Below are 27,485 nucleotides of genomic sequence, written 5' to 3' on the forward strand. Positions count from 1 at the left end.
AGGCGCTACAGTCACTTCTACAGTAGAGCACCTCCAAGGCAGATTTAATGATTGCTTACCTGCCGCCCACAGCGAAATCAGAGATTGCATAATAATAGGACTTGAGAACTTTGGGGTCATTAAACACTTCATCTCCAAAAGTGTTCAGGCGATTGAGAGTCACTCTGATGTCAGTAGCTGTTACCCACTCCTGTCAGGGAGCAAACACAGAAATATAAGAGAGTACAGGGACTCTGATGAGAGACATAAATGTGATGACGTTTTCTAAATAGTTCGTGTATAATCTAATGTTTGTCCTTTTCTAGCACTAAATCTATTAAAATACTCAATGACTCCTTTAATTTCCTGATGTTTTTCTCCTCCTAGATTCTTCCCTTCTTTACTTGACACTGTTACTTTAACATTCAGGCTAGAAGAAGCAAGACTAGTTTCTTCCACAAGACTGTTCAAAGGTTTAAGTGAAACACATATTTAAAAGACTGGTGTACGGGCCGGGGGTTGGCTCAGTGGGGAAGTACTTGCCTAGTGTGTGCAAGGCCTTGAGTCCCACCCCTCGTACCACAAAAATAAATAAAAGGCTAGCATATATTAGGCGCTCAATACATGTGTCACTTCTCCCCATACCACATCTACAACCCAAATGCAGAGACCAGCTCAGAGGTCACAGACTACCACACTGTTCTAGATATGCCTCCCTATTCCCGTTCTGTACCATCTATCCCTCTCCTCCTGGACCCAATCCCTACTAACAGATCTGAGGGAAATACCCACATGTGAACTTGGCATTGGTTTGGAACAATGAAATGTGGCCTTTTGTCTTGACCTTTCCCACAGCATCACTTTTTCCATGAGGTCTTCCCTGGCCACCCTACCTAAATGGCTATCCCTCCCCTACTTTCCTTTCCTGTCCTATTTGTATCATCTGCTCCCACCATCTGACTGTAAGCACCAGGTGGCAGGCTGTCAGTGTCTGTTTTGATTACTGTGTTCAGTGCACAGTAGGTATGCCAAACGAACAAATGAACCTGAAGAGCCCACGTCTGACCATGTTGGAACAAAGGTTCCACAGCTTTCCCCCAGGTTTCACCAGATCTGAGCTCTGACACCAAATGCCCCTTCACTGAACTGACTTAATCAGACATTAATGTGCATGGTAGACTGGTACAACAACAATCCCATGAATCCCGCCTGCCAGAGCCTTGCCCTTTGCTGACATTTTCCACACTGTGCTTGTGTGTCTGGCTGCTTTGGGGGAGGAGACATCAGCAAAGGTGACACCAACAGGCTTGTCTAGCATTTACACACAAGGACCTGCCCTCCTGGGACACTTCCTCCCCTGCATGGGAAGCCAAGTCCTGCCTTCTGAGGACGGAAGATGACCTGCTGTGTGAGTGAACCCAGGCCAACTAGAATCACGGAGAAAAATAAACCACGGATGTTCAGAAACATTAAGTTTTGGGATGGCAGATCATGTGTGTCCACCCAAAGGTACCAATTCTGCTCTAAGTCCTGGGGACCTTCCTAGGCATTACAGGTCAGAGTCACCTTCAGAGGTGTAATGAGCAAGTGCAAAGGTGCAGGCATCTATGCTTCCAGAAGGCTCCACGTGAGTAGGGTGACACATCTCTGCTTAAGAACCACTGCCTTAAACTATGCCAAAATGGCACACAGAGCAACATGGAGAGATCATAAAAGCTAATCTCTTTGACACTTTGAGTATAATTAGAAAGAAGAAGAGATGATGACTTCACTGCATCCAGTCTTGGAATTCCACAACTACTCCCACTCACGGCCACAACCATTGGAATTTGTTAGTTGTCTGTAATGTAAATAACTAAACATACCCCTGTTTACTGCTTTTTTAACTTCTACCACCTGCACCTTGATCAAAACTCTCCGTGAAGGAGGGCTGACGCTTAGCCAGTGTTGTTTCATCATGAGCATCTTAAAAAGAGCAGACGCTAGAGCTGGACTTCACAGGGCCTGAATCTCAATTCTGCCACTTAAAACTGTGATCTAGGGCAAGTTATAAGCTTTCTCAGCCTCTGATTCCTCATCTGTAAAATGGAGATAATGAAAGTAACTTATGGAGCTATTATGAGTTAAAAGAATCACTATCTCTTAAGAGCTTGGATTAGCACTTGCCACATTATAGCACAAGTGAGTAATAAATGCTGTTATTACAACAATGTATGCTTTGAAATGCTCCTATACAGTGAAAGCAGGAAGGGCTGCCTCCTCCATCTGGGAGCCTGCAGCTTCTGGAAGGAGAGGACATCTGTCTCTCTCCTCACTGTCAGACCAGCTGACAATCCAGCCCACTCTCCTTGGCCATGGGACATGCGGACCACAGCTCTTACACCCAGAAACACATAATTAAATGAAATGACCAAATTATGCAGATGCCTATAGCATTTTTACCACATGCATTCTCATTAGTTTCTATGGCATAAATAGCAGCAGATGAATTTCCACAGCAGGGGAAGCTGCTCAAGACATGTGACACTAAGACACATAGTTAGCACAGGCACCAAGAACCACAGCCACAACTTCATTACACAGCTCTTGCCTGCTGACCATACTGTTGCCTGTCCAGGACAGGAAAACACAGCAATCTGCTGCAGGAAGAAACGAGGCTGGCAAATGCTTCCTGGTATGGCCTCCCCCCAGCGTTTGATCTTCTGCTTTTCCATCTATCCGAATCAACTGTTCTTTCTGCCATTCATTTTGAACATGGCCTACTCCCATTCCAAGAAACATTTTTCTGAAAGGCCTCTGCAAACATATTCACTGTTCACCATAACTTCAGAATTTACCAAGTACTTTCACATTCGCCATCTCCCAGCAACCCTCAAAGGAAGGAGGGAACTAACTGGTCCCACCGAGACACATACTCTTTGATTTGGCACTGTTCAAAACCATACAACCAAATTAGTGAGAGTCCTTGAACATAATAAATTTCAGAGAGGAAATAATGAGAGAACACTAAAGTTTTCAGAAGACTCAGAAAAACAGCAGGATTTCCTATTTAGAAATCATAACAGGTTTTCATAAAATGTACACAGCATTTGCAAATCCACATCCAGTCTTCCTTGTCTCAGTCGATGAACACAGGCCACCCCAGCTAGATGATAACCGCAGCCACATGACAGTTGCCGCAGTCTGGCTGCAGCAAAATAACCCGGGGGTGGGGGGGAGGTGATGAGGAACTTGTGTAGATTGATACAGCAGGAGTGGGAGCCGTTTATTGTAGGACCGGAGGGGTATATATACATTACACACAGCTTATCTTAATTAACATAAACTAGATACAGCAGTCAACCAATAAGGAATCTCCACACTTAATGGCTTGCTGGTGTTACTTCACAAACCACTCCCTCTGCAAAATGCCAGGCGCCATCTTGACTTGTTTACAGACTCTAACAGACAGTAGTGTCTCCAACTCTGTGCTCATGTGCTGAGACAGGCACAGGACTCAGAACTCTTTCCCATTATCCAGCTAGATCATACAACAAGTTTACAGAAATCTAAGTAATAGAAGACTCCAAATCAGGGTACACAAGGAAAGCACATATAGAATTGGTTAAAAAAAAAAAAAATCTTTAATTTCTTCTGCCGTTAGACAGGGAAAGGTTTCTATCACAACACTTAAGTGCAATACCATGGGTACCTAACTGGTACCTCCACTAACACCCATCCTTTCAGATGATGAAGAATTCTCATAGTGATTGGCAGAAGAGCTAGATAAGCCCAATCAAAATCTCCCTATGTAATAATGGAGGAAGGTGGCATTCTTAAGTATCTTGCTTCAACTGTTCCCCTTTGCTAACTTAAAAAAAAAAAATGCTTTTTATTTTTGTCAAATCAAAGAGGTAAGAAAAGATGCAAGAATACTTGGGTAGATTAGGTCCCCATTATCTTCTTCCAAAGGTCAGAAGCAGAATATTTCTGCCTCAAGTGCACCGACTAAAATCAGAATTGTTCAACTTGTTAAAAATTCGTAGTGTCCATGCCAGGGTATCTTTGCAAGTGCATAAGGACGTGAGAACAAACCAGATGGTAGTAAGAAAATAAATTCCCTGGCACAAACAGCAGAAAACTCAGCTGTCCATCAGAAGTAGGTTCCACTCTGATCCCCACCTCAGCAGTGGGGCTCCAGGCCCACTGCCTGACTTTCTAGCACCTGGTACGTGGAAGAGCTACCCGGTCCCCGCGCCATGCTGTGGCTACCTACCTGCAGAACAGGACTATTGTCAAAGTTGTAGGCACTGGGCCTGCCTTCCAGGGTCGAGAAGGCCACATTGCCTCCGGTGAGGGGAGAAATGTCACTGAACTCATCGGTACACAAGGCCTGCTGCTCATCCCCTCCTGTCCTGATAAAGCCACGGCTGGCCTTCAGGTAGGTGTTCTCGCAGGAGCCACTGTAGTACTGGTAGGGGATCCAGGGCCCATCCTCCTGCGTGCGCTTATAGATGGCGAAGCTCTCGGGGCGGCTGGTATGGAACTTGAGGCGCACGTAGGTGATATCAAAAGCTTTCCCTGTGGGACAAACACACGAGAGTTCATGAGCCCTAGGAGTGAAGGCCAGGAAACCCCTCCATTTCTAGTTTGGTCTGGAAGATACAAATCTCCTGTGCACATTAGACCAAGACAACCCCAGAGCACATCACATGCTGGCTATGTCAAGTAGGACACCCTAAAACTGCAAGCAGTGTACATTTTCCCACAGAAGACAAAGTACAGATAGGTTCAAACATCAGCTCGTAAAGACCTGTTCATGACATACATTGCTGAAACTCTGTTTGCTATGAAAACTGGTAGCATCAGTACTTTAAAAAAAAAAAAAAAACTAAATTAAAAACATTTATTCTTAAATCTGGTGCTTCAACAAAAGCTTAATTAACAGATACAAAAATATTTGCTGACTTTCTAAATGGTCTACTTGAAAGACTTTTAAAATCTCATTCTTTATTAAACATTAATGTCACTCTTGATACAATACTATTTACTCATCCAAATTAAGAAACAGAGATTTTAGGAAGGGAAGTAGTGTCTGGGAGATGGAGCAGGAAGTAGAACAGGAAAGAAGAAAAAAAAAGTTCTCCTTCAGAAGTTCAACAAAGAGATGGGAAGAAAAGAGGCTTAAAGAGATTGTACTTGGATGTGTGCAAAAGAGAATACATGAGTCGGAAACTCTGAGAAGGGCAGGAAAAGGGAGGAGTCGATGGGCCGCCACCCCTCTGGAAGAAGAGTCACTAGGTCAGACAGTTCCCTGCAATAACCAGTGCACAGTCTTATGGTCAGGATGGCTTGGCTGCCAGCCAACGTGTTCAGATGGGTAAAAGAAAGAATGTGCAACTGTGTTTAGTCACCATTCACTCACACACTGGGTCTTTTTGTTTCTATCAATATCGCTATTTTGTTACTTTTATGTTATAGTACAGATCCCAATTTGGTCAATAAGTATAGTTGGGCAAAACTAACACATTCGGACCTGAGCCATATACTGGGGGACAGGAGAAGCTTATTAAACTTGGGACAGTCTTCTCACAAGTGAATTAGCTCCTCAGGAATAACCATCCCGACCTCTCTGGCAATGCCCTCTTATTGGTGATAAGGAGATTCATGGTGTCTGTTCAGGCCACGCTCTTTAAAACTCAGCTTTATCCACAGCAAAACTGATATGATGAGCTAAATCTATTTTTCAACTGGTTCATATTTCTGCTCTTGCCATTTTCTCTTCTGTAAAAATGAGGATGATGGTACTGGCCAAATTCTATTGTTATATTGTGTGCATGTATGATAAGTAACAACAAATCCCTCCATCATGTACAACTATAATACACCAGTTTAAAAAAAAAAAAAGGTAGGAAAAAAAATTAGGATATTCCCTGCTCCACCCACCTCAAAGGTTGTAGGAAGGTCAAACTAAGACCTTGCATGTACCTGATGAACTGAAAAACTTGATACAGATATAAAGCATTATTATGGTAAGATATATTTAAAAGATTATTAGTCTAGGCCCCTGGATATGTTCACACATAAAGACTTTGCTGTAGCATGGACTACCAGGGTACAGGTGCCAAAGGATATATATGAATAAGGATCTGGCACCTAGGATGTAAGACAAGGCTTTGCCTGGACACAGACCACCTATACACAGTTAATGCACCTCATGTTAAAAGAATGCAAGTTTAACCTTTATTGTATCTATTGTGTCATCAAGCCCTCCCCTCTGAATGAGACTCATTATCTCAGACATTCAAGAATGGTAAAACAATCTAATTGTATGCAGGAGCAGTTAGCTCAGGATGTTCAAAGGCGTCCTCACTAATCTGTGGATTACAGATTACCTTGCTTTTCTATTCTCTCTCTTCCTTTTGGACATCCTATTGTTCTTTAGCAAGCTGACTGCAGCTGACTGGGCCAAAGGAGAGAAGGTAGAAAGGACCAGGGGGGTCTGCGTTCCAGATCAACTTCTGCCTCTTCAGGGAGGGGCCAGCAGCCCAGCTGAAGTCCCCCTCCACTGCACCATTAAAAAGCCATATTCTGAAGTAAATGGGCACATGTAGCCACTCTCACCATGACCACATCACACCCAGGGATGGCAAAACGTCCAGAAAGTAATTCTGCCTGCATCAAACTCTGGGGCGGCCTAGCTCACAGGCACTGGCCTGGCCTGGTCAGCTCTGAGGATGTTTCGGAGGTTCGGTTTCCATTTTACCCTCTTCCACACGCTCTGTAGTGACCTCAGTGGAGGTGCTTCCTCACTTCCCCCCAAGACAGCCACAGGCACTGCCCTCAGAGTTGCAGTCAATCCAGAGTGGACACAGACAAGTGCAATTCTGTGGTGATTCTAGAATAGGGGAAGGGAAGCACGCAGGGGGACCATGGAGGAAGGTCACCCAACCCAGTGCATGAGGTCAAGAAATGTTTCCTAGAGGAAGTGGCACCTAAATCCAAGACCTGAGGAATGCTTAGAGTTAGCTAAGCAAACAGGGGTCAGCTGCCCAGACAGATGCAATGCCCCGTATGAAAGTCTAAAGACTTTCCAGGAAGAATAAGGGCTTCTCAACACATCAGAACAAGAGAGAAGCTGGAGGGAGTCAACAAGAAGCAGAGCACGGAACAAACTCGACGTAAGGGTAATGGCCAGCTTCTGAAGGGCAGACACCAGGACACAAGGCCACATTTCATGCTGTGGGCCCAGCGTGGAGATTAGAAGGGATGGAGCTGAAGACAGAGGTTAAGACAACGTAGTGGGGGGGCACGGGCTCAGGGGTAGAGCGCTTGCCCACTATGTGTGAGGCACTGGATTCCATCCTGAGCAGCACACAAATACATAAATAAGTAAAATAAAGGTACTGTGTCCATCTATAATATATATATGTATTTAAAAAAAAAAAAAGATGATGATGTGCTGGTGATCCAAGGGAGATGGCAGAGGCTGAATTTAAGGCAGGGACAGTGGAATGAAGAGAAGCAAAAGGATCTCAGGAGGGGTAGGAGGAAAGCCCAGCTGAAGGCCCCCTCCACTGCACTGTTACCACTCTGTTTCCCTCAGCCGCTCTATCCCAGTCCATGAGGTGGAAAGATTAAGAACAACATTCAGTTCTCTAGTTTAAAAACAACCAAATGGAGAGTAGCAGCATTCACTAAAACAGAGAACAGGGCAGGGTAAGCAGGCAGGGGTGACGATTTGGGGTGACTTCAAGTCAAAGAGGAAATGAGTAGAAGGGAGCTGGATGTGGGTGGTCTGAAGGCCCAAGAGACTTCTGAAATACACAGCTTTGGGGGCCATTAGCATGTCAATGGATACTAAAGATCAGGGCAAAGGGATGAACAGTGAGCCACCTCAGAGCTGATTTTCCCCATCACCCAGGTGAAAGAGCCAACAGAGCAAGCTATAGGAGCAACCACGGGTAAGAGAAGCCGAGGAAACTGACCAAGGAGCATCCATTGCCTGAGCCACAGAGAGGCCAGTGCTGCATCTGAAGCACTTCCAAGCGCAGGAATCACAGACCCTGGAACGGAGGATGGACAACAGGAAGGTGCAAGATGCGTGGTCAGCCTGCTCTGGCACTGGGCCAAAGGGCAGCAGCAAGAAGGGATGAAAATGGGAGGAGTCCAGAGCCAAGGCAAGTTTCCTTTTCCCTTTTGCAGTGCACTTACTGCTGGGGTCCGCAGAGAAGGAAGTGCTGAAATACAGGCTGAGAAACAAGAACGGGATTCTTTGCTAGTTGATGGATGGTACTCACAGAGTAAATGTGCCTCTTCACTTTCTGGGTGCAAATGCAAGCAACTTTGTAAGTTTTAATGGACAGAAGTTGAAAGATTTCTGATAACTTTCTTTTTTTTGGCGGGGGGGGGGGGGGCGGTAACTGGGGATTCCTAGGGGCACTTAACCACTGAGCTAGATCCCCAGCCCTTTTTTATATTTTATTTAGAAATAGAGTCTCACTACAATGTGTAGGGCCTTGCTAAGTTACAGAGGCTGGCTTCGAACCTGTAATCCTCCTGCCTCAGCCTCTGGAGCCACTGGGATTACAGGTGTGCACCACACCAAGCTAACTTTTTCTTTTCTTGTAGTAAAAACAAAGGGCACCTGCACTAAGGGTTGAGGAAAATCTGGGGGGGGGGGATATTTAGAGAGTGTAAATTTCTAATAGTCATTAGAGATCAGCAAAGAAAACTCACAAGAGAAGAGGAGCCTTACTGTGCAGGCAGACAACCAAGAAGAGGCCATCCCTGGGGCGGTGTGGTCCTCACAAGAGCATTTAGCACCCCTTGCCAGTGACGTGGAAAGACAATAAGACAAGGGGGCTGAAGTCCTGTCGAGGGACTTAGAATCTAGTCTGAATTAATAAGAAGAAAATACAGAAAAACAGAATGAGTTATCTCTGTTATCTGAGATGACCTGTAACCATGGATCATCAAGAACTGGAAAACTAACAGGTGCCACTGAGAGCTGCATGTCCTCTTTCTCTCCCACCCTACGACCCTACTCTTCAAATGTCCATACTACTCTCTCCACAGGTGACAAAATAAGAAGAGCTGGTGTGAATCAGGTGAACAGAAAACAGGTCCCATCTTCCGACAGTGACTCTCTGATTCTATCACTACACTTTGGGAGCAAGCAGCCGACAGTGTGACTTTGAGGTAAAGCAACCAAGCCTAACAATGAAGGAAATCAGTAAGTACAATCCTGGGAGGAATTCCAGCAACTCTACGAGTAGAACATCTTCCACTCCTCACCTCATGTTCACGCACTTGAAGACTAACATGGATGTGTACACCTTGAGAAAATACTTAGCTTCTGAATGTTCTAATGCTCTGCCCTGTCCTGCCTCATTGCTTCCATAAATTAAGAAGAAGAAAAAAAAAACATCTCAAGTGCAGCTGTTTAGAATGAAGCACACAAAATTAACTAATATCTTTTGCTCTGAGTCCCACTGTTCATGCTGGCTGAGGGAATGAGAAGGGGCTGACTGAACAATGAGAATCTAGCCATTGTTCAAAAAGGGCCAAGCCAAGAATTCCATGTAAACCTCCTACGTGGGGAAGTATTTCTAATCTCTGAGTAGGAGCAAGACTTCTGCAGGATTGGATTCAAGTCCTGACTGCTGGGGAACATAAATGCTTCTCTGTTATGTGCAACTCAGAAAAATTCCATGAGAATCTTGTGACACAGCCTCTTTTACATTTTAGTAATGAATGACAAGAGCCATGCAGAATTTTACAAAATTTCAAAATGCCCTTCCATGGCTTGAATTAGAAGAAAATTAGCTCATTCTAAAATATCAAATTAGGAGTCACTGGTTCACCCTTGTTCTTCTATGCTAATTCTATAGAACTCTTTCATGCTGACTCTTTTAGAAAATGGAAGTTCTTCCCGAAGCCAGACTTAGGAATATAAAACTTAAATAAAGTTGTAGCACAAAGTCAACTGGAGATGGTGTATGTTTAGGCTACTAAATAGGATTCTCCAAACAGTTAACACAAACAGTAGACACAGAAAGCAACTATTTGAAAACGTTTTCAATTTTGTTAGCATAACTGCTGGCCGAAACAAGAGTTCCCAGGACAACATGTCCAGCTGCATACCAGCTGTTATTGTTCCACCTCAGCAGACGGACTGCACAAATAGAGCCTCACCAGTCAAGATGACCCAGAGCCAAGTTAATGCTGCAACTGGGATCCTCAAGCAGACCCGGGCAATCAGAACACACCAAGAGAACAACTGAGCAAACATGGGAAGGCCCGAGGTGATCTGAGTACAGTGCAGCCCTTCCAACCGCGGGAAAACTCACCCTAACTGCCGGTTGGAGAGCTGGTTTCTACTGCCCCAACCCATCCTCAGAACCGAATGCTCTAAAATCTCACCCTGTTCCTTTCCCCTAAATTTCAGTGCTTCTTGTTCAAGGTCTCTCCCTTGTCAATCAGCCAAATGACCACAGTGCAAGGGGCTAAAAGTACACAACCACACAAATGACCAATGAAGACAAGTTACCTTTATAGCTTATTTGAGTTAATTGTTATAATTATGATTACAGCAAATGTAATGGAACTTATAATTTAATAGTCTCTCTAGAATCAACAAAAGGCTGACAGCCATATTTTTAGTACAAGCAATAAATACTTCCATCAACGACATAAAGACATGCTGAGATGAGCAGAGCTGGAATATGGAGAGTCTCAATTCTATGTGGCCTCAGTGATAAAAGAAAAGATAAGCACTTTAGAATTTTTTAAAGCTAATAAAATCCTATACACCAAAGGCTCTTTATAAAAATAATGGTATGGTTAAAACTAAGGAGTCACAAGGAAAACAAGTTTTGAAACAGACTATGGTTTTGGAGAAGATAAATCCGTAATCTCTTATGAAAACTAGATTTTTCCATAAAGATCAAATTTAAAGTTTAAGTCCTTTAAAGAATACACTTCTAATCCCTCTCTATTGTTCCCAAAATACCACTTGATGCTATCCTCCAAAAGTACAATCTTTCTGCTTGCATTACCCAAATGCAATCTCCAAAAATGCCATATGCTCTTCAGCAAACTGAAGGGCCAGAATTAACTAAAGATGAGTTCACAGGACATGAGAACAGAGAGAATATGAACACAGAACATTCTTAACTGAATCCAGAATGTCAAACATACTTGGAGGGTAATGTAAAAATGAATGCAAATTAGTTAGAGGCTACAGATATTTTCTATTATCTAGACGTAAAGTAAATCTACCCTAACATACATGTTTTTGACATTTTACGTGATATTTTCACTGAAAGAGACAAGACTGCCAAGCGAAATTCCAAGCCAAGCACTGAGGAATAAGCCTTTTTAGCCCAAACCTCCCGCTCACGGGATTTAATACCAGCCCTAATTCAGGCCAGTAGGTCACAGACGCCTGCCATCCTCCAGCCAGGCAGGACTGAGGCTGCCTCCTCTCCCACTCACACTAGCTGAGCCGAAATCCCACACACAACCAAACACAGCCCTAGCTATGGTAACTGACAGACATGCAGGACTTGAGGTCATGGAGGACAAATACAGTAACACCAAGGAAACAAAACACAAAGGCAATGACACAGGAGCTACGTAAGTAAAACCTACATTTTAAAAAATGTGTAACTGTTAAAATACAAAAGAAAACGACGCCAAGTTTTATAGAAGCTCTTTCATATTCTGCAACATTCACACACACAATTGATAATGGATTATAGTTTGGCTGGAGTCCATACAGGAAGGTGAAGAATGGTAAAAGAATGCTGAGAAAAAGAATAACCTGATGAGAGAAAAAAAAGGTTCTAACTTCTGATCATAATAGTAAAGTAACAGACCAACTCTAATCATCCCCTTCCCACACACAAAAAGCTGGTTAATAGTGTGCTTTTTTTTTTTTTTTGGTGCTGCTGGGGATTGAACCCAGGGTGTTGTGCATGCTAGGCAAGCACTCTACCAATTGCGCTATATCCCCAACCTTAATAGCGTGCTTTTAATCATAAAACGATTATTTGCTAAGAGAATCTGCCTGAAAGTCCACTGTGGCAGTACCATGCTCCTCCAATCTCTCGTTTTGTTCGAATGCCTTCTCCTCTCTAGATTCTTGAGCTCCTAATAAACTTGACCCTTCATCCCACTAGATCCATATACTATTTGCATCTTTCTTCAAAAGAAAAAATAGCTACAAACACCATTAGCTGTCTTAAATACACAAACGGCTCTCTCAGTTTTCACAGTGGCGTGTTGACTTCTCGAACGCCTCCCTCAAGCTCCGAGGCCAACAGCCATGATTACTCTTGATGACTGCTCAGTCCAAATTCTTCCATTCATTCAACAAATATTTACTGAGCACTGCTATGCCAGTCTGTCACTGTTCTAGGCACTGGGGCCACAGTGGAGAATAAGACAGATAAGGTCCCCAACTTAGTAAGCTTACAGCCCAATATGGAGAAGGGTTGCATTAAGGGATGAACAAATTAGTAAAAATAAAAATTTTAGGTGTTAGATGACTGTGAATCACAGGTTGGGATAGACAGTATGGAGAAACAGTGCTATTCAACACTGTGTTATCAGAGACGGCCTCCCTGACATGGATAAGGTGACAGCTGAGCAGAGACCTGGAAAAGGGGAGCACTGCACCATCTCAGAGGGCATGTTCTAGGAAAGGCAAGTGCAAATGCCCTGGGGCATGAGCAAGTGGGGAGGTCCCTGGAAGTAGTGAGGAGGTCAGCCTGGCTGCCTCAGAGTGAGAAAGGTGGAAAGCATCAAGGGAAAAAGTAAGAGGAGCAGGGCGGGTGAGGGCCTGCCAATCATCTGGGGCTTTGCAGCCCACTGTAAGACCTAATTTTTACTCTGAATGAGGTGAAAATCCACTGAACAAGGGAATAACATGCTCTGGCTGCTATACTGGCTAAAGACAACAGAGGGGACTGTAGAGAAACAAGAGGACTTGTTTGGTTGCAATAATTCAGGCAAGAGAAAATGGTAGCTTGGCTAGAATAGAAGTGGTGAAAAGTGGTCATACTCTAGTCCTACTTTGAGAAAAGAACAGATCCGTTTTACTGATAGAGGGGACACAGGGTGTACACTGTGGCTTCTACAACTGAAAAGAGAAAGCTGCCACTTGCTGGTACAGGGATGGAGGGCGAGGAAAGCAAGAGTTCAGTTGTGGGTATAATAAGTTTGAAACATGTGAGTTGAAATGTCAAGTCAGCAATTAACACATGTAAGTCCAGAGTTTAGGGACAGGTTCAGGCAGGAGAGAGAAATCTGGAAGTCATCAGGACAGTTAGTATTCAAAGTCAGGGGTTAGATGACAACCATCCTTCCTCGGTTTAACAGACAAGAGGCAGGCCAGGCAGGTCTTAGGACATACCAATTTTTCGAGATGGGGAGATAAGGAGGATCCAGCAAAGGAGACTCAGGAGAAATGGCTACTGAAGCAAAAAGAGTATGAATGAATTAGGCTCTCCCGAGTAGTTACTTTGACTTTCCAGTGTCATGCATTTCAATGTAAAATGCATTGCAAGTGTCAAGTTTAGGCACCAACAGTAAATCAGAACAATAGTACTCCATCTATCTTCTTCTTCTTTTCTCCTTTTTGGCAATAATGGGTATTGAACCCAAGGCCTCATTCATGCTAAGCAACCATACTATCACTGAGCTATACCCCCTGCCCTTTTTTATTTTATTTTTAGACCTGGTTTCAATAAGTTGCCAAGGAGAACTTCAAACTTGGACCCTCCTACCTCAACTTTAGAGTAGGTGGGATTACAGACGTGCACCACCATGCCTGACTGAAGTCTGTCTTAAGTCATGTACAGATGTTAAACTCAACAGGGGTCTGGCATGACTGAACCCAAACTCCCCAATGTTTTTCTCCATGCCAGTTTCCTCTTATTTAACTTAAATTTTAAATTCTCAAAGTCCTACTTCCCAGGCACTTAAAACTATACATTTGACTTTTAGAATACTACGCAGGTTTTCACAGTGGTATTCTTTTTTTTTTAATATTTTATTTTATTTTATTAGTTTTCGGCGGACACAACATCTTTGTTTGTATGTGGTGCTGAGGATCGAACCCGGGCCGCACGCATGCCAGGCGAGCACGCTACCTCTTGAGCCACATCCCCAGCCCTCACAGTGGTATTCTTAAACCTGCAGATAGTGGTCAAACCAAATCCCCCATGTCCTCTGGCCCCTGTCCTCCCCACCCGCAATTCCTAATGTGTTACAAAATAATCAAGGACGACTAGCAATTCTCAATGGTAAGGGACAAATCTGAAAGCAAAGAGTTAACTTCTGCTTCAGCACACTCAAAAAGATAAGAAAACACTTTTTCTTCTTTGTCTAGAAGCCTAGACTTGTTTAATCCCAGTCTGTGTCGGGTAGTGTTGGCATTTTCAGGGAGGGAGTTACACTCTCTGGGTTAAATACCAGTATAGAAATATTTATGTTCTAGAGAAGAAATTGCAGATATTTTAAAATATTATATGTATATATGTTGTATATGTGTACGTGTGTAAACAGGGAAATTAAAGAACAAAGTACCTAATGCTCATATAGATGATAGAGAAGGAAAGAGGGGGAGGAGAAGCAGAGAGGGAAAGGAAGAAGGGTAGAGAATGAAGAATTAAGAACATTCTGGAAGCCCAGACTTCACATTCTGGTTCTAAGTTATCTCACAACATTCACACCTCATCTACAGGACATCCTCTCTTCCCCTTTTAGAAACACTTTGTGTCACTGATCTCACCTCCTTCTAGACTCAGGCCTCAGGATGCACCTTCAGTAGCTGGGCTCTAGGATGAAGGCATCCAACTTGTAGTCCGCCTATTTCTGTAAGTGGAATTGTACCGTACAGAGCCACATCTTTTCATCTGCGCACTGTCTAGGGTTGCTTTCTGGCTGTAGGGGCATGACTGAGCAACTGTGGGAGGAATGCATGGCCAAGAAGCCTAAAATACTTACCACGCAGCCTTTCCCAGAAAAAGCTGGCTGATCCCTGACCTAGGAAATCAAAGAACATAAGAACAAAGATCTCTACTCAAACGTCTTCTACCTCTCATCTGTGGGGCCCACTATTTTAAAAGTTGGCCCAAGAAAATCTGAATTTTTCTTCTATTATCACATACACACACTGAAGAAAGAAGTCTATTCAGAAATTTTACAAGATCAATGACAATTCAAATACATATGATACCCAGAATTACCTATTATTTCTTAGAAGGGGGAGGGGCCTCTTTTTTGCTGGCATATAAACAGGCAAAAAGATGAGCAGTTAAATGGAGAGGGGATAGAGATTTGCATCATTGTAAAAATCAAATCTATAATAATATCCTTTAGCTCTTATACAGCTTATGAAAATAAACCACTCAAGCAGAAACACAAGGAAAATAATACTGTTGGAAAAAATGGCACCATCATTCCAGTGATGCCCCCCTCCCAGGCCACCCAGAGAAGCAGCAGAGAAAGGAGGGAAACATTCACCAAGTCGACCCAGCAATCATAGCTGGGAAAGCAGGAAAAATGACATGCTAAAACTGCAAATAAAATGGAAAATGCAAGCAGATCTCATTTAGATCTCTAGGAGAACCTCCCTCCCTTGTCCTCTGAGTAAGAATTCAGTCCTCCACACAAGGCCTTCTTGTCCTCTGCTCTTCTGAGCGGATGGACGATTTACATCACGAAAATACCCTGCCAGCTGGCACTCTCTCTACAAGCGACTGATTGTGAGCAGATGCCTTCATGAGATAAGTATAAACGAATACAACCCCTTCTTCATTTCTCATTCATCCACCCTCTCTGCAGAAGAATGGGAACGCACACTACACACACTCCTTCAGAAACCAAAGTCTGTGCTCTCACACCCCATCGTCTCTCGTGAGCTGTGCTTGGACTTGCTGTTACATTCCTGATTAAATTATGCCCCCGTCAAATACCTATGATGTAGGCAAACTCCACAGACTAGAGGAAGAGAATCCGACATTCCTAGATGCAAGCATCTGTTTACCATTTTTCTAATGGCTTGGTTTAAAAATTGAATAATTCCTATTATAACCTCAATTTAGAACATTTGATAATCTGCTACAACAAAGAATCGAGGCTTCCAACTGAAGGTTAATCAAAATTATTGATGCAGTTAGTGTTATGGGTTCTACAGTCTTTTAAAAATATTTTTTTCTAGTTAAATCAATCACCTTCCTGTTGATGCGCACTAGCATATCAGAAACTATTAAATTTCTCTTTAACTGGATAGTAGTAAAGAGTTTATCATATATATATTAAATAGCCCTTTTCAAAGCAAGGAGAAACTTTCCGTGATCACTCCCCAAACTGCTTTATAAATTATGTATACCAGATTCAGTGAGGGTGTGTTGAGGGCAAAGAGAAGGTCATCTGACAAATTACTTACACAGCCTATTTCAGGTAGATTCCCAGTACTTCAAAAACATGAGCTCTTTTTATCTGCTTTTCACTTGGCATGAAGAGCAAGCCCTCAGCAGTGCTATCAGAAGAAATGTTCTTCCAATCTTCCTTTGTGATATTTCAAACAGACAGCACTGCAGCTCCCCTCCCTGGGAGTATCGCACATGCACCAACAATGGGACCTGTTCTACCTTTCTATTTACATTCTGGAGAACAGCCAAAGTCCTCTCTAGCTCACTTTGATCAGATGCCAGAGACTTGGTATCCAAAAACCACCTAGAAAGAATTCCCTTAGCCCATGAGCACAGGGGAGTTAGGATGGAGATGGAAAATATTCTATAAATTCACCTTCTATGGTATCATGCCTCGGTATCAGAATCCTTGCAAGTTACCTGATCTAATACAAACTCTCAGGCATGTGAGTGCAAGGCATCCATAAGCCTTGGATTTTCTATCTCCAAACCATAATCTAAAACTCTCCAACATAAATCAAAACCTCTGCTGCAGTCTTGCTACCTTCATCATCACACACCAGTTCTCGCCTCCAAGCCATTCTCCAGCTCACTCCTTCCAAACCCCCATCCCCCATAATTTCAAGTATCATTGATCTCCAAGGTGCTTCTAATTTTATTATCTCACTTTGTTAAATACACAGCACTTATCCTTCAAGCCACATATTTCAGTACTTTAGAATTCAAGAGTTGAATTTATTCAAGAGCAAGAAGCCTCTCTATAACTTTTGGTATCTTCTACAACAGTATTTGTTAATACTGTTCATCACACATAGTAAAAACCACACGTCATATTGCAGGCCTGAGAATGAACATACACACACAACAGAAACTCAAATTTGACAAAAAAAAAAAAATACTATTTATGATGCCATCTGATAGTCATTGTATTCTCTATTTCATGTGTTAGAAACTGTTGGTCACAGACCACTTAATTATTTGGTGGCATTAGGGAGTTGTAACCCACAATTTGAAAAACACCACTCTACGATTCCTGGGACACTGCCTTTAGTACAACCAGGTGCTCAGTAAGTGTTGGGCAAGGCTGACTTATGCACCACATGCAAGAGGTTGGAGTTTCACCATGAAATGCTTTCTGGATATCAAAATAAAGCTGGATGAGCATGCCGTTCGAGACCTTCTTCCATTGATTTTTAAAAATTTTTTTTTAGTTGTCAGTGAGCCTTTATTTTATTTATTTATATGTGGTGCTGAGGATCAAATCCAGTGCCTCACACATGCTAGGCAAGCATTCTACCACTGAGCCACAACCCCACACCTCTTTCACTGATTTTTAAAACAGAACAACTAAAAAGAGAACTTTGATATATGACAGCCTTTAACAAATCCAAAGATGATGTCCTTCCTAAAGCTAAACTGCAAAAATTCCAATTACTAACACAGCATCCCAAAGGGGGCCTGAAGCCTCCAACCCTGCATTAATTAATCTTTTCAAATAAGTTGATTTTAGCAACTCTGGTTCCCACATCTGCTTCAGCCATGAGCATGTGGTAAGCCTCCACGGCAGTAGCAGGATTTCCTCTCTGTGGGATAGATGAACTGATGCCTGGTGCTTGGGGTTAGATTTCTACTGAAGTAGAGATATCTGGGTATTTATTGGGGAGTTCAATTCCCCATGTCTTATATTCATGACACTTTTTTCATGGGATTATCAATACCTGTATTTTTGGATGTATTTATCTTTTGCATTTAGTGTATGTCATACATATACAACTATAAGATTTAGAGTTCCAATACTCTTGTCCTGTCTTCCTGCTATCCCTTTGAGATATATTTTTGTTGCCTTTTATAAGAAGAAAAGGTCTGACTTATAAAATAACCAGCAACCCAGTGGGAGAGTGAACCAAATTGAATCAGGTTTGTTGCTAGATACATTCATTTTATAAACATACCCTGAAGCTTACTGTGTGCCAGACAGTAAATTGGGCCCTGATGATACATGAATAAAATACGAGTGGGTCTCTGCCTGAAAGAAATTCCAATTGATAGGTGAAGGGAAACACAAATAATGAAAAAACAAATGAAAGAAGTACTATACCAGGGATTAAGGAGCAACTATACCTCTGCTTTCTCATATGTAAAATTGTTTACACAAGTTGAATTTTAATGAATACATTAAAATGTTGATCCTACAATCTTACTGTCAGGATCAATTCTGAGAATACCTCCTCCACCAGATTTTTTCAGTGTTTTCCTTTTTCATAGTAATGTTCTAAAGAAATGCCATAGGAACTGATTTGACAAAGATGAATGACATCTAAGACAATGAATATCAGCAAGTTTGCAATGAAGATCAGTTCCGTAATGACTTAAATAATCTTAAGAACCTCCACAATGCTTTGCCAGTATTCTCTGCTCAATCAAGTGCTACAAAAGATAACAGAAGGTTCTATTTTAAAAGGTAAGATTTTCTAAGTGACTGAGCACAGAGTTCTCCAACAGTTGCTTCAGTATTTGAATGAGAAAAAGATAACTCTTTTCTTCTACATCCATAAAAAATCACTCTCCAGCCTCCCAACAAATAAATGTCTCTATTTACATTCAACCATGAGGGACAAGTGACATGCAATGCTTTGGAATAAGTTCTTCAAAAGCAAGAGAGAATGGATTTTCTGCTCTTGCTTCTATTGCTTGAATGAATGAATAAATAAATAAATATTCACCCAATCTACAAAACAGGGGACCTAAACTGAACTTCCTCTACTACTTGGCTCACACATCCTTCCACAAGTTTGGAGCAAGGACCCCACTGACTTTCGCATGTAGGTGGATTAGAACTGCAATGCGGCCTGCAGCACATCACTGCAGTGATTCCACCCCGACAGGTCAAGGGAGCTTTCTCCAGCTATGCCTCCCACTCTCCTTCTTTCCACAGAAGTTTAGTTTAAGGCAACCACTTAATATAGTTGTGCAATTTAGCAGAGAACAGGCCTACCTATGTATGTTTTAAATTAGACCCAGCATTCTGGTTTTCATCTGCCCGCTCATACTCACTGCTCTTCCCAATCCATCTTAGGGCACTCCTAAAAGGCCAGACTAAGTGGACACAAATGTATGTTAAGAGCCACATACTCCAAGTTCTTAAATGCCCAGTGAGAACCTAAAAAGAAAAATATGACTGAAATGAAAGGCATAGGAGAAGGGGAAACACGGCCAAGTGGCAGCAGAGCACCACTTACAGTTTGATAAGGTATGGAGGTAGACTAATTACCAACAATTTTCTGTATCTTTAGAATTTCTAAAGCACATATTTTTTTTTTTAGTAGCACTTACTTCTGAGTTTAATTCCCATGCATGCACTGAATGCCTACGGTAATGGAAATTGTAAGAAGGACAAATGCACTCTCTGCCATCAAAAAGCTCACAACCCACCAAAAAAAATATATATATATATATATATATATATATATATATATATATATCTCACAAACAAACAGTGTCTTAGTTTGTATTACTATGGGGCCACCATATATAAACAAACAGTGTCTTACCTTTTATTATTTTGGGGCCACCAGCCCATCACTACAAATGACTTCATGTCACTTTCTCTATTATTATGATGATGCCCTTTGAGATCTATATGCACAAAAGAAATCATGTACAGTAAAAAAGAAGTAAGGATTTAAAACAAAAATTCATAAGCCACCAGGCACAGTGGCCCATGCCTGTAATCCCAGTGGCTTGGGAGGCTGAGACAGGAGGATAAAAAGTTCAAAGTCAGTCTCAGCAACTTAGCAAGACACACTCTCTAAATAAATAAATAGGGATAGGGATTTGGCTCAGTGGTTAATTACCCCTAAGTTCAATCCTCAGCACACACAAAAAAGTTTACAACCCAGGGAAAACACCAACTAGGGTGCAACTGAGAACAGGGGTGCTGAAGGTTAGGAAGGGTACAACAGGGTGAGCTGCATACAAATGGATTTCACAAACTTTTAAAAAGTAGTTGCCATCAAATTTAGATTTCTTCTTCCGAGTAGGTTATGAGTGGGTGGCTTTGACACAATGGAACAATACAACACACACCTTCAATGGCATTTTCTTACAGTGCTTCTCCTGATGTTTTAGTATATGAATTTCTTCAGAATATTTGCATTGAGCAAAATGCCTGGTATTGTCACTCTTAATGCCAGAATAAAAAAAGGCAGCACTGTAAGAAACCCACAAAGAAATTATAGGAACATATGTACAGATAAGAACAGAGACCAACACTAAACACCATATGTTACATGAATATAATGAAATACTTTCTCTCTTAAATTATCCTTTAAGAGAAGAGAGAGCTGCTCTGCTCTGTCTTCCAGTTCTTATAAAACTCCCCAATTACTTCATTTTAAACCACATGTTACCGTGGAAATCAAGTTAGCTTGAAATGACCTCAAATAAATAGAGGTTTTGGAAGTTTATATAGCTTGCGTCGTAGAAGGGTTTTGGTTTTGTTATCTTTTAAGCGGCAAAGAAATGAATTCATTTATGGAATTACTCCTGGGTAATATGACTTTAAAATCAAAAGCGCTGAAAATTATAAATAATAAGCCTTTTTAGAATATAAGGCAGGGCAGTAAGTGGTTACATTGTGAAGGCCCCACATATAAGTTTACAGGGATTCCATGTGAAAACTAACCAACATTTAACTAGCAGCACCTACTCCAAAATTCTAATCTCAGAAGACATAGGCATTGTGGGTAGCAGGCCAGCCACTCGCCCAGGAATGCTCTTACTGTTCTCAGATAGAAGTTGCAAGTCACCCAGGGGAAGGATGCCTTGCTCAAGATGCTTCTATCCCTTCCCACTTTATTCCTTCTTTACAAAAGGAAAGTCATCTTTAAAGACAGATCAATCATCATTGACACTAACACAATCAAACAGCTTCTCTACAGAGCAGCAGTGCAGAATCCATCCTTGAAGGTCTCTCTCTCTCTCTCTCTCTCTCTCTCTCTCTCTCTCACACACACACACACACACACACACGCACGCACATCATTTTTTTTTTTCTTTATCTGCCCTGCACCAATTCAAAGAATGATTTAACAACTTTCTTCAAGTCCTCCCACCTGCACAAGTCATGGTAAAGGCCAAAAATGTTGAAAAAGTATCACAGATAGCAGGAACAAGACCATTTGCCTAACATAAAGCTGTGTTACCAAGGCCAGAGAGCCCTTTCCACTGCATCATTAACAGTACAAATAAACTTCACAGGCATTTGTGTCCAGAGTCACAGTTTTCACTCCAACTCCCAGCACTGGGATGTGGCTGCCACATAGTTACCAATGATCCTAAAAAACCCTAAGTTAAGCCATCTTTTACCAGGGATTGAACTCAAGGGCACTTGACCACTGATCAACATTCCCAGCCCTATTTTGTATTTTTATTTAAAGATAGGGTCTCACTGAATTGCTTAGGGTCTCTCTGTTGCTGAGGCTGGCTTTGAACTTGTGATCCTCCTGCGTCAACCTCCTGAGCTGCTAGGATTCAAGCATGTATGCGCCATGGCGCAGACAAGTTAAGCCATCTTTAAAGGCCCAGACACATACCAAAAATAATAGAGGTTTTACATCATCAACACTAGTAAACAAATAACTTCAGTGATATAATAACATTGACGTGACTCCATTTCTAACAATGACTGAAACATAAAACAGTTTCTGGATGAGCTGCAGTAATTTTCAGAATAGAAAATCTTTGGTAAATCCTTACCCTTCAATCCCCCTTTACTAGGTCCCCTCTATCATCCCTCATATGCACACATACATTCACATACTACAGTCATATATCACAGGCATGCACTTTACCCTGATCCTTTGAACTTCATGTTTCCTTGCCATGTTGATATCCCTATAAGGAAGTAATCAAAACACATTTAACATACCAAGTTCTTTAGGATTCAAAAACATTACTACTCTTTCATTACTAGTGGGATACAAAATGGTATAGCCACTTTGGAAACCAATTTTACAGTTCCTCACTGTGTGAATATGAGGTGCCCCAAAGCTCCTGTTAATGTAGGAATATCCAAGGCAGATTAGTCCATCCTCATTTTAACGAGCCAGTGGTAACTGTAGGCACGAGGGGTATAGACAGAGGAGGTGGGTCATTGGGGGGCATACCCTGGAAGGGTGCATCTTCCCTGTGGCCTCTTCCCTACACACATACACATTCTCTCCCTCTCAGCTTCCTGACCCTTCCCCCATGCTGTGCTGCCTCACCTTGGGCCCAGAGCAATGGAGTCTGTCATCTATGGACTAAGACCTCTGAAACTGTGAACCCCCAATAAACTTTCCCTCCTCTAAGCTATTCTTGTCAAGTATTCTGCTCACAGTGACACAAAAGCTGACTAAAACAGAAATTGGTACCAGGAGTGGGGTTGCTGCTGTGACTAACTTGATCATGGGTTCAGAAATCTTTCAAAATGGTTTGCAGAGGAATTTGGAAGAGTGTGAAAACAGACTGGAAAAGCCTTAGAATGTAGTAAGTAGAGATTAATGGGCAATTCTGGTAGGAACTCAAAAGACCAGGATGCCCATAGGAGTGTAGACTGTTTATAAGGTTTCAGAGGGAATTGAGACCTCTACTGGGAATTGGACTAGAGACCACTGATGTATGCTTTGCCCCTTTGTCTGAGGTTGAATTTAAAAGTGATGGACAAATTAATTTGGCAGAGGACATTTCAAGGCACCACAGCATTAGTCAGTGGCACAGATATTACTGGCAGCTTCTATCCAGGCTTACTGTGAGAAATAGGAGCAGAGAAAAGAGCTAAAAGATTTTAAAAACATGGAGTTTGGCCAGAAAAGTTCATATAAAGCTGGATCCAAGGAAGGGATGCTTGTTACAGAGATTACAGTTGCTAAAGAGATGCTAAGTACATTGCACAGAAACAAAAGGAAAGATGCTTCAATAGCATCTAGGAATTTGCAAGACCACACCCATTACAAGCTCCAGGGTACAAGAAGAGAAAATTCCTTTGAGAAGGGATCATGGAGGTGCCTTGTTTGAAAAGGGTTGGGGGGGTGCTAGAAGTTGTTTCACCATGCTGAGCCATGGAACCACTCAGAGGCCACTGCAGTCATGATGCCAGTAAGCCCAGGTATTGTGTAAACTGGCAACAGACCCTGGTATCATCCACATGGTACTATTTCTGCAGAAACACAGGATATTAGAATTAGGTAGTCATGGAGTCTTCCACCAAGATTTTAGAGGAAGGCCTGGGAAGTCAGGCAAAGTACAGCAGGGTTGGAGTCCCTGAAGGCAGCCTCTGAGCATGCAATATATGAAGTTGTGAAGGTGATACCAAAGCTGGAATAGAGACTCCAGGAATTAAGAGATGCCAGTAATGTGGATGGTGGACTGTCTGCCCCCCGCTCCCCCCCCCCCCCAGAAAAAAAGAAAAGTTGCTGGCTGCGAAGAGAGCCAGGCTAAAAGAGAGCTCCTGGGCACAGCAACCAGCAAGACCAAATGGGCAGGGCTGCCCAAGCCTCTTGGAGAGCACATCACCCAGTCGTGTGACATAGATGTTGTACATGGAGTTTCAGGACCCATTTGCCCAGCTGGGTTTCAGTCTTACTTTGGACCCATCCCTTCTTTCTATACCACTTTTCCTTCCTTTTTGAATGGGAATGTTTATTCTATGCCACTGTATGTTGGATATATGCAACTTGCTTTTGATTTTTACAGGGGCTCACAGCCAAGAGTTTGCCTTGAGTTTCACAGGAGACTTTGGACTTGGGCAATGCGTAAGGGACTCTTGGGGATGGACTAAATGCATTTTGCAGTTTGTGATATGGACATGAATTCTGGGAGGCCAAGGGCAGAGATGGATATGGATATGAGGTGTCTCCAAAAAGCTACTTTTAATGCAGGAATATTCAGAGCTGAAATTATTGAACTATGAGAACTATAACCAAAATCAGTCCATCCTAGTTTGAATAGGTGGTAACTATAGGCAGATGGGGCATGGCAGTAGATCCCCGCTCTTTATTTCTTAACTGCATCATAAGCTGAGCAGCTTTCCTCTGCTGGGCCCTTCCCACATGATGTGCTGCCTCACCTTGGGCCCAGAGCAATGGAGTCAGCAGTCTATGCACTGAGCCACTGAAACCAAGCCTAAATAAACTTATCCTCCTGTAAGTCATTCTTGTCGTGTATTTTGGTCACAGCAACACAAATGCTGACCCTTCCCTTCTGATTCAGCAATCACGCTCTTTGGATTTGCCAAAACTCATATCACCACATGAACTTACACATGGAAGTTTTTAGAGAAGCTTCATTCACAACTGCCAAAACTTGGAAGCAACTTGTCCTTCAGTAACTGAATGGATCAATAAACTGTGGTGCACCTCCATACAATAGAACATTAGTCAGTAACAAAAACAAAGAGGTCATGGCAAAGGAAACATCAGTAGTGAAGAGACAGCCTAAGGAACAGGATAACATCTTTGACAGCTATTCATCTGACAAACAATTGTATCCAGAATATATCAAGAACTCAAAACATTAAACCACCAAAAAACAAGTCAGTCAATGAATAAATGGGTAAAAAAAACTGACAGACACTTCTCAAAAGAAATTCAAATGACCAATAAAACTATGAATACTCAATACATTTAGACATTGAGGAAATGCAACCCCCCCCAAAAAAAGGAGTGAGATTCCATCTCACCCCAGCCAGAACAACCATTGTCAAGAAAACAAAAATAACAAATGCTAGTGAGGATGCAGGGGGAAGGAACCCTCATACACTGTTGGTGGCAATGCAGATTAGTACAACCACTATGGAAAACAGTATGAAGACTCTTCAAAAAATTTAAAAATAAAACTACCATATGATCCAACTGAACACTCCTGGGATCACCGAAAGGAATCAAAGTCAACATAAAGATAACTGCATACCCATGATTACTATAGCACTATTCACAAAGATCTACTTTAAGAACCAGCCTAGATGCCCATCAACAAATAAATGGTTAAAGAAAATGTGGCATATATACATAATGGAGTATTACTCAGTTATAAAGAACAAAAAAATCATGTCATTTACAAGAAAATGGGTGAAAGTGAAAATCATCATGCTAAGCAAAATAAGTCAGACTAAGAAAGATAAGTATTTCATGTTTCCTCTCATATGTGGACTCTAGGACACTAAAGACACTAATTAAATGACAATAATGATAATAGAATGGGAAATTAGTAGAGAAGAGCAAGCAGATCAGAGGAAAGAAAGTAGGGAAGGAAAGGGAAGTCACTAGAGAATAAGGTTGATCAAATTGTGTACATGTACAAATATGGCATAATAAATCCAGTATAATTATTAACTATAATCAAGTACAATTATTAAGCATAATTATACTGTACTAATGAAAATGTATAAAATGTTATATGCATGTGTGAAATTGTCAAAATGAGCCCCATTATTATGCACAATTAATATGTGCTACTAATTATAATTCTAAAAGATTCACCAAGTCAAAAGTAATTAATATGGTATGTTCAGTAAGAAATTTTAAAAAATAAATAAGCCATTAAGCCACAAAAATATGTGGAAGAAGCTTCAACGCATATTACTAAGTGAAAGAAACCCATCTGAAAAAATGACATACTGTATAATTCCAACTACATGATGATCTAAAAAAGCAAAACCATGCAGAGAATAAAAAGATCACTGATTGACAGAAGTTTGGGAGGACAGAAGAATAAACAGGTGGAGCTCAGTGGATTTTTAGGAAAGTAAAAACTCACTACTGTGAATGACATCAGACTGGTAGATATTCGTCAATTATACACTTGCCCAAATTCACAGAATGTACACCACCAAGAACAAACCCAAACCAAGGGCTTTGGGGATAACAATGTGTCCATGGTTTATCAATGTTAACTGCAACAAACAGCCCTCTCTGGTGGGGGATGGTGATCACAGGGGAGGCCGTGGGTGGGAGCGGAGGAGAGCTGTCAGCACTTTCAGCTCCATTTGGCTGCACACCTAAAAAGGCTCTCAAGTCTACTAGTTTATAAAAAGAGCATAACTAGGTTTTATTTAAGACTTGTTTTAGGAGGCTGGGGTTGAGGCTCAGTGGTGGAACGCTTGCCTAGCTTGTGTGAGGCACTGGGTTCGATTCTCAGCACCACATTAAAAAAATAAAGACATCGTGTCCATCTACAGTTAAAAATATTTTTTTTTTAAAAAGAGTCTTGCTTTAGAAGTCAAATGAATTTTGTTATAGCCTTATAAAGGCAGTTTGCCTTCAAAAATATTAAAATCAGAGAACATTAGTACTGTCGAAATGTTGCCCTAAGGCCAGCTTTTAAGTCCAAATAGCAAAAGCTAAGAACTGTGCAGAAAAAGACAACTAAAAAATAAAATCTTACCACACATTCTAACAACCTAAATTTCTCCATTTAACACAGTATGAAAATCTCTAGCATTGGGCTAAGGGTGCACCTCCAAGGCAGAGAAGGCGCTGAGCATATGCAAAGCCTGGGTTCAATCCCCAGCACCAAAAATATCAAAGGAAGAACCACTAGCATCACACTATAATGGTTAAGATTCAGCTAGCTACCATATATTAAAAAAATAAATAAATAAACAGGAAGAAACAAAACACCTGACCCCCAAAAGGCTGGACTCAACCCACAGACCGTGAAGTCCAGGGGTGTTACCAAAAGTCCTAAGGCTCAAGACTGCAGTCCTAGGAGGTGAGAGGGATCCAGGAGGCCTTAGCTTCCTTTGGGAGGACCAGAGCAAAGTCGTGAAGGTGAAGGCAGTGGTGCTGAGCTTCTGTGGACTCCAGGTATCCCAATCTGCAGCCCAATCCATCCCACCTCATTAGCAGCAAATCAAAAACAGGTATCTACAACCCCACTGTCCCCTTCTCTGGAAGTGGATCATGGATGAAGCCTAGAAACTGTATCTTGATACCTTAAATATCATTGGTGGGAGGAAAAAGCAAGTAAAATTAAAAAAAAAAAAAAAAAAAACATTTTCATGGCATTATCATAGTGAGATATCCTGTCATTACAAACTGACTA

At 41.8% G+C, this 27,485-nt stretch overlaps 1 protein-coding gene across 1 annotated transcript in view; it reads right to left on the reverse strand.

Annotated features, from left to right (window-relative positions):
* Nucleotides 1-27,485, reverse strand: part of Lamc1 (laminin subunit gamma 1) — a 108,094-nt gene that overhangs the window by 39,234 nt on the left and 41,375 nt on the right. The window contains exons 2-3 of the mRNA XM_027935035.3: nucleotides 4,235-4,539; nucleotides 60-190 (exon numbers count right to left, since the gene is read on the reverse strand). Coding sequence (XP_027790836.1) covers nucleotides 60-190; nucleotides 4,235-4,539 — 436 coding nt within the window. The remainder of the gene's footprint in view (nucleotides 1-59; nucleotides 191-4,234; nucleotides 4,540-27,485) is intronic.

Source organism: Marmota flaviventris, chromosome 12, assembly GCF_047511675.1.
Source record: "Marmota flaviventris isolate mMarFla1 chromosome 12, mMarFla1.hap1, whole genome shotgun sequence".
Lineage (NCBI taxonomy): Eukaryota > Metazoa > Chordata > Mammalia > Rodentia > Sciuridae > Marmota > Marmota flaviventris.